Below are 8,575 nucleotides of genomic sequence, written 5' to 3' on the forward strand. Positions count from 1 at the left end.
AAAAAAAAAAAAAAAAAAAAAAAAAAAAAAAAAAAAGATAAGAATGTAATTATGAAAATGTGCACAAAATGTTAAATACTAGTGGCAAATAAATATATCTTAATATGTTCTAACAAGCAAACATATATTCAAGATAATACAGCCCTGCTTTATTAAAGAAAGAAAAGATCCAAATTTTGCTTGTGGGTGGGGCGGGGCACTTTGCCATCCTTTCAGCAGGATGTTACTTTCTGTTGTTTCTACTGGCACCCTGAAGGAAACACTGGCCTTGGCATCTGTGACTATTGCTGTTTTATAGGAGAGCCATTTTAGAAATACCTTTGCTCATATCTGAACTAATTAACCTAAACCTTGGAGAAAGCACAGTTTAAGTATGAAAAACAATTCAGCATTTCTGCATCATCCCATGCCTTTTAGGCCTGTCCAAACTGTACTCATAAGAACTTCACATTCAAAAGAAGTTACTATCAGTGTTTCTTCAAATATAAAATTCAAGTGAGCTCTTGTATGTGTATTTCACATCATTTTTCTCCTCATCTCATGCATAATTTATTGCAATAGTTTATTTTTTATAAAATATTCCCTAATACCTTTTCTTCGGTTTAATATAGCACAATTTGCAAGTGCCCCTTTATAGACTGTTGTTTTTAACCACTGCCTTAACATTTACTTCTTAGTGCAGCTTTAAAAACTCCAATTTCATTCAGTCCTGATGCTCTGGTGTTCTCTGTGTCATTGTGGTACAGGTCCATGAAACCAGCAGCCTGCTAATGTCTTTGTGCTGAAATATAGTAAAGAAAAGGAAGAAAATGTAGTTAAGCACAAGCAATTATATGAGGAAAATGATGTCCTTGTTGTTTAAATTAAGCCCTATATAGACTGTGGGATCACACCTGATTTTTTCTTTTAAATTGGTTAAACCTGACCAATGTTGTTTTAGGAAAACAACTAACTGCCACTCTAAACCAGCAGAAATATTCATGTTATTTCTAAAGTATTATCAGGTCAGTTTCCAACACAAGTAATATGGCTGTCATCTTTACATAATCAATGTGCACTTGAATGTTTTTTTAAAATACTTTATTTGCCTAATGACAAGGGAATTTTAACTTTGTTCATTATATTGTCATTTCACAGTATAATACTGAGAGTCAGCTGAGTTGCTGGGGACTGCTATGAAGCACCAACAGCTTTCTACTAGCACAGACTAGCCTACAGTTTTAAGGAGCAAATTTATATACAGAGCCAAGCTATGTACAAATCAGCAGCAGGACACACTGTCCACATATTTGCAAAGAGCAAAAAAAGAAGGGAGTGGAGGGTGCCTCCTCAGAAGTAGACACAGCATATCAGAAGGTATCAAGAGCACCATTTTGATACTAGAAGACAATACACGTACACTGGTTAGACTGACCAGTATCCCATGTTACGCCAGTAAACCTGATTATCAGCAGAGGCCTCTTCACCATACCTCCAACAAGAAGGACAGCAAGCGCAGTATTTATAAAGGGCAAGGCTTGTAAAAATAACTGCTAAATAGCATGACCAGAATGCCCAACACTACCAACCTCCCTCTAATACTACAAAGTAGAAAGAAGCCCACTGAAACCCTCCACAGTCCCTGGTTATGCCTCTCAAACCTGGAAATCCAAGTACCAATGTGAATTTGAATTCCAAAAGAGATGATCCGTGGAAAGAAAGATGAATTTTTTTGGTCAAATCCATTTTTAAAACAAAAATGGTATTTCAGTGGAGTAATAACAGACACAACAAACACAATGCAACAAGGAAAACAGAAAAACCACCCGTCCTTCCCATTCTTTAACTTCCAAACATTTCACAGGAGGTATCTTTCCCAGGATTTGACAGAACTGACTTGATTCTATGTTGCCTTCTGGTGTTGTCATGCTTCATTCGCTTACTAGATCAAGGCCTACAAAATAAATTTCACAGGGTATTCTATCATTTTTCCCCTCAAGCAATGAAAAGTGACCTCTAGGTATAAATACTACACACATCAAGATGAAAGGTGAATGTAGTCCTTGCCTCTGGGAAAAAAAAAAAAAATGATTTACACTGTCTTAAAATTTGACATTGAGCTCAGTTTTTATTTCCTAAAACTAAGATACTGTACTAATATGATTGCAATACTAATAGATTTAGGCTTACACAGAACTAGGGGAGCAAATGTTCCTATTTTATAAACTGAAAGAAAAAAGGTAAATAGCCAATCCCATGTACAATTCCATTTCCTTTAATTTATGACTGTCAGTATTTGGCTTCAATTTTAGTGCGGCCTATTCAAGTTCAGTTGAAGTCTAGGGCAGGAAAGGCAAGGAGTTAAGCAGATCTTACTATTCCTATGAGAGGTGCAGAAAAATAAAAAACAATATTCCCTCAAGAGATCATCTTAACAGTAGCTATCACTCCTTATAAGTGTAAATAAGTGTCCAAAATCCCAGCTGCAATCTCTAACTCAAAATTTGCCATTCTGACCCAGCTTGCAAATTACAGCTTCCATCCAACTATACAGCTCTTCACTAGCTGTACAAATACCAGAGTGTTAAACATCCTTACTTTGAGGAAGCAATAAAAGTCCTAAGTTTCAAAGCAGCACAAACACACACATAGAAATCCCTGAACTTTTGCTGCCCTATAAGGGCCCAAAATAAGCCTTTTAGGCATTATCCAAGGAGTTACTAATAAATGTACTTAGAGAAATAGACTACATTTCAGCACTATCTTTTACCACCCTCTGGAATTTTGACTTGCTTTATGTAAATGATAATGGTTTTGAGACTAATTCACTAAGAATATATATACATATATCTGTTCATATATATATTCTTATATATACAGTAAGAAGTAATGACTAAGAAGTTTAATGAATATAAAAGTGACAAAAAAAAGACTGAGATAGTGAAAAGATAAAAGAAATCCAGTATATTTGACTTTCCATGGAGACTTAGTTGCTATCTGACATAATTCTGCAAGGTAACACCCAACTTCTACCACCTTAAGAGAATCTACTCTCAACTCACGGAAGCTCATTAGAGACTCCTCTTTTTAGCATGGCAGGTAGTACCAATGGAAAGTTATTTTCATTCATTAAAACTATCACCTACACGAGGCACACCCAGCTACCAAGGTCAATGAAAACTAAAGAAAAAGAACTAATGAATTCTTTTAAGTCTAGCCTAATCTACTTCAGGAATGATTAAGTGATGACATGATGCCCTCTTCACTTTGTGGCAGGGCTTAAAACAGACAGACCTGCCCGTTTCACTGTTAACTTCAATGCTCCCAGTCTGAATCCACAGTGGTCTGTCAGACACTGTAAGGGAGCAGCAGGACTCGTCACTGTCTGATGTAATAGCTGCCATTTGTTGAGACCTATGGTAGAAAAAACCAAGTTAACAAAAATAAAACATTTGAGTGTTTTAATCCATCCATTTTACAAAAAAATTCTTTTAAAATAAGAACAAAATTCAGGTGAATTTCCATAACAAATTTATTCTGCATAACTTATTGGCTTCACAGAAAGAGAAGCTTTGGTACTAAATGAAAACAGACTTGAGAGCTGTGTAGACACAACAGCCTTGGCCAGGAGAGGGCACTCTCCGGCCCAAGTCAAATCCACAGCAAGATGCCATGGGGCACACCAAGATTCTGCCCTCCAAGCAAACTTACAAATGAAAGGGGAAATGCTAACTCACACTGAATAGTCCTAACAAAAAATATTTTACTAATCTAACATTAGGCTAGTGCTGGAGAAGTCCTGATCTAATCTAACATTAGCCTGGTGTTGGAGAAGTCAGTATTCAAAGATAAGGCTGAACCTGTCATCCTTACCCATACTACATAATAAATGAGCTCAGTTACCCTTTTGTGTATTTTTTGAGACAGTCTCACTCTTGTTGCCCAGGCTAGAGTGCAGTGGCTCAATCTCGGCTCACTGCAACCTCCACCTCCCAGGTTCAAGCAATTCTCCTGCCTCAGCTTTCTGAGTAGCTGGGACTAAAGGCGCACACTACCACACCCAGCCAATTTTTTGTATTTTTAGCAGAGATGGAGTTTTCACCATTTTGGCCAGGCTGGTCTTGAACTCCTGACCTCAGGTGATCCACCCACCTCCCAAGGTGCTGGGATTATAGACGTGAGCCCCACGCCTGGCCTCTTTTGACCCTTTTTTGCAAAACAACCAAAAACTTCGTGAACCTCTTTCTGCTTTAATCCCAATAACCACACTTGCATACTATGCAGGACCTAAATTTACTGTGTGAGGTAATACCTCATTAACAGTTATAACAAGGGTTTTTATGACACTTAAGCTTTCAAAATAAACTTCAAATACTAGCATAATTTAAATGAAGGACTGCTATCTTAAGCCTAATTTTTAAACATATTTGCTTATTTGCTTACTTTCCTAACTGTAAATAAAAAAACAATTCACCTATCATATCAATGTAGTGAACTCTGGGATCATTAGTTAAATAACATCCAGTCTTTATAATAATTGTTTTTTTTTAATGCTAAGTTAAATTAGAAGCAGTACTATATAATGAAAACTTTATAAAAGACTTTTCTGACCTTGAAAAGGAAAGATTTTGTATATATCTAATCTAGAAAAATAATTACTTCTGAATTTTTAATTTTTTTAAAAAGATGGGGTTTCACCATGATGGCCAGGCTGGTCTTGAACTCCTGACCTTAGGCGATCCACCCACCTCGGCCTCCCAAAATGCTAGGATTAAAGGCATGAGCCACCGTGCCCGGCCAATTACTTCTGAATTTTAACTCAGGGGAAAATAATTTTTTAGGTGAGATTTAATAATGAGGTATTTATCCTTCCATTCATGGAAAAACTTAATACACCATTAACTATAACCCAACAGCAATCACACAAGAATAAGGAAAGCTGAATGCACTAGAAGTTATCTTTTGAACCTTTCCCTCCGTAAGTAAAACTTGTTAGGTTTCAACAATCATTCTAAAGAATCTCCTTTTCAAATTTTAAGCAAGGAGTCAGATGTATCAAGGAATGAACTCATCTTTCCCTGTGTAATTCCTCACCTGCAACCCCCTAAAATATCAAAATATTAACAAGCCAGTCCCTGGTCCACAGTGCCGGGCTTGTGAGTCTTTTGTGCTGATGTTGAAGATAATCTTCCCCTCAATGCTTTTAGGGTCTCAAGGCTTTTCTTTAGAAATTTACCACTAGTACAGGATATCCATTAGGAAGAGCCAAGGACACCCAGCTGTGATGCAGTAAGTGGAGGGATAGACCAATGAAAAGGTGGCAGTTTCATCGGAAATTACTTATTTTGTCCTTTGAGAGAAAGCTTAAGTGCAACAATGGCAACTATTCTTGGGAAGCAGCAGAACTGTAATGGGGCAAATCAGGAAAGGGTAACCCTCAATCTCCCTCCTAGCATGCACAAAAGTAGAGCTTATGCTCCTAAAGAAGGCCCACAATTAAAAACTAAAAACTTGCCGGGCGCGGTGGCTTAAGCCTGTAATCCCAGCACTTTGGGAGGCCGAGGCGGGTGGATCACGAGGTCAAGAGATCAAGACCATCCTGGTCAACATGGTGAAACCCCGTCTCTACTAAAAATACAAAAAATTAGCTGGGCATGGTGGCACATGCCTGTAATCCCAGCTACTCAGGAGGCTGAGGCAGGAGAATTGCCTGAACCCAGGAGGCGGAGGTTGTGGTGAGCTGAGATTGCGCCATTGCACTCCAGCCTGGGTAACAAGAGCGAAACTCCGTCTCAAAAAAAAAAAAAAAAAAAACTTAAGAGCACAGACATGTACCTATTATCTCACCGAACACTCAAAATGAATTTTAATACAGTAAAGTATGATGCAACATGAACGAGCAGGAAAAGCATCAACAGTATCTCATCTTACAATAGCTCTTCTGGCTTTCTAACCTTAGTGTTATTTTTCTAACCAACTCTTTTACTAGAGTTTAGACAAACTGTACGTAATTCTTCCCAGCATACCAGGACTCACACCAAGATGTGCCACTCCCAGCCAGATTTCTTGCTAAAAACTAAACTGTTGGGGGAGATGACATATTTGTGATTAAGAGCATCCCAAAAATGAGCCATGGGTAAAAATGACTATCCTCTGGAAAATATGGCCACACCACACACAGATCAAGGCCTTGGAATGTATGGCATTTCCCGCCTAGAAAGAGGAGACAATCTACTCAATCATACAAGCAGCAATAAAAACGAAAATGTTTAAATTAATCTCCACTTTTTCACCATATGGCAAAACATTAAAATAATAAAATGCTACAGTTCCAGGGCAACACGCCATCTATGCAAATCAGCTAATTTACTTGAAAGCTGACAAGTGTAGCTTTATAGTTCTAACATCTTTGTAAAGTTCTCCTAATGGGACCTCCACTGCATTGAGCCCCACAAGCTCAGATACTTGTTATGTGTCATGGGAAGGATATGGGATGTGCAGGGCATCTGAGATGGCCATCGGTCATTAGGACGTGTCTGAATGAGAATTGCTCATCATTCGTTTACAAGAAGATAATCACTTCTCCTCATGCCAGGCCCTGTGTTTGGCATAAGAGAGAGCAGAATGGGAAAGTGAGCACTAGATCACTGGAATGTGTGTGTTACATGAACAGGGCAAGCGTTGAAATGTGTTAACGGAGGTCTCCTTTAACCACAATCCTCATGACCTTTGAGTCAATTAACCGCTACAAATGCGTTATTAAACTTAATGAGTTCATGCTATTTCCAGAGACTTGTGAATGATCATGCTATGATTCTTGAAATTTTCAGGAACAAATACCATTGTTATAACAAATTTCCATTTATACTGAGTACATGTTGCAGAAAGACAGTATCAAAAGCTACCAGAATTTGCTGTGCAATACAAAGTGATTGCAGTGGTAGTAATGATAGCAAGTATGTATACAGCCTCATGCAAGACATTTTTTTTACTGCATTAAATATTCTTTTAAATTCTCACAATTACCCTATGAGGAGATACTATTATTCTTCCTATTTCACAGGTGATGGCATTGGAGTAACCTGCCTAAGATTACGTAGTTTGTAAATGGCTGATCCAACTCAGGCTTTGAATCTAGCAAGTCTGGCTCAAGAGCTTGTACTCTGAGCCATGTGCCTGAAACATGAAAGGGAATGGTTTTTTGCTCAATAAATCCTGCTATTAAGCACTGCTGTTGCAAAACTGCTTTTTTTTTTTTTTTCTCTTTTGAGACAGGGTCTCACTCTGCTGCCCAGGCTGGAATGCAGTGGCACGATCATGGCTAACAGCAGCCTCAGGCTCCCAGGCTCATGTGATCCTCCCACCTCAGCCTCCCAAGTAGCTGGAACTACAGGCACACACTACCAAGCCCACCTAATTTTTTCATATTTTTTTGTATAGACAGAGTTTCACCATGTTGTCCAAGCTGGTCTCAAACTCCTGGCTCAAACAATTCTCCTGCCTCGCCTCCCATAGTGCTCGGATTACAAACATGACCCAAGGCACCTGGTCCTAAAAATGTTAATGAATGCTTAAACTCACCTGCATCACTAGAAAGTTATATATATACTCCAAAGTATCCATTTCTATCTTTTACACTCAAGTCGATGACACTCACATTATAAAAAATTTTTCCGCAATCAAAAAGATCTAGAATATTTTACCTGACACTCCTAGGCCTTTTCAGTAGCTTTTAAGTGAATCTAAATGAGGGACACTAAGAAGAAAAGGAGGGAGGGAGGGAGGGAGGGAAGGAGGGATGAAAGGAAAGAAGGAAGGAAGGGAGGGAGGGAGGGAGGGAGGGAAGGAGGGGAGGAAGGAAAAAGAAAGGAGTTCCGGAAGAAAGGAAGAGAAAAAGAAAGAAAAGAAGGAGAGAAAGAAAGAAAAAAAGAAAAGAAAAAGAAAGTAAGCCCTTGCTAAAACCTGATATGCATTTTTTTCTTTTTTTTTGAAATGGAGTCTCGCTCTGTCACCCAGGCTGGAGTGCAGTGGCACAATCTTGGCTCATTGCAACCTCTGCCTACTGGGTTCAAGTGATTCTCCTGCCTCAGTCTCCTCCATAGTTTGGACTACAGGCACCCACCACCATGCCTGGCTAATTTTTCTTTTGTATTTTTAGTAGAGATGGGGTTTCACCATATTGGCCAGGCTGGTCTCGAACTCCTGACCTCAGGTGATCCAGCTGCCTCAGCCTCCCAATATGCATTATAATTAAAAGGTTTTTATTTGAGAAGAGGAAAAAGTGTGATTATAACAGGCTAACATTTTAGCTATGAAGTATTTGGCTTTTCCTTGTAGATTCTGACAACCAGGATAGAAAAAGTTATGAGAAGTTTTAATCAAGGTTTCTGGTTAAGACTCAGATTTCCGCCAGGCGCGGTGGCTCAAGCCTGTAATCCCAGCACTTTGGGAGGCCGAGGTGGGTGGATCACGAGGTCAGGAGATCGAGACCATCCTGGTCAACATGGTGAAACCCCATCTCTACTAAAAATACAAAAAATTAGCTGGGCATGGTGGCGCGTGCCTGTAATCCCAGCTACTCAGGAGGCTGAGGCAG

The 8,575-nt window shown here is 39.0% G+C and overlaps 1 protein-coding gene across 4 annotated transcripts in view; it reads right to left on the reverse strand.

Annotated features, from left to right (window-relative positions):
* Window positions 1-45: 45 nt before the first annotated feature.
* PWWP2A (PWWP domain containing 2A) overlaps window positions 46-8,575 on the reverse strand; it is a 52,613-nt gene continuing 44,083 nt past the window's right edge. For 2 of the 4 annotated variants that reach the window (XM_037729076.1, XM_037729069.1), the window contains exon 3: window positions 46-781. In XM_037729076.1, coding sequence (XP_037585004.1) covers window positions 768-781 — 14 coding nt within the window. In that variant the 3' untranslated portion in view covers window positions 46-767. Of the gene's footprint in view, window positions 782-3,273; window positions 3,394-8,575 lie in introns of those variants that run through there. The other 2 variants (XM_037729071.1, XM_037729070.1) reach the window with 2 other exon arrangements.

Source organism: Cebus imitator, unplaced genomic scaffold, assembly GCF_001604975.1.
Source record: "Cebus imitator isolate Cc_AM_T3 unplaced genomic scaffold, Cebus_imitator-1.0 Scaffold291, whole genome shotgun sequence".
Lineage (NCBI taxonomy): Eukaryota > Metazoa > Chordata > Mammalia > Primates > Cebidae > Cebus > Cebus imitator.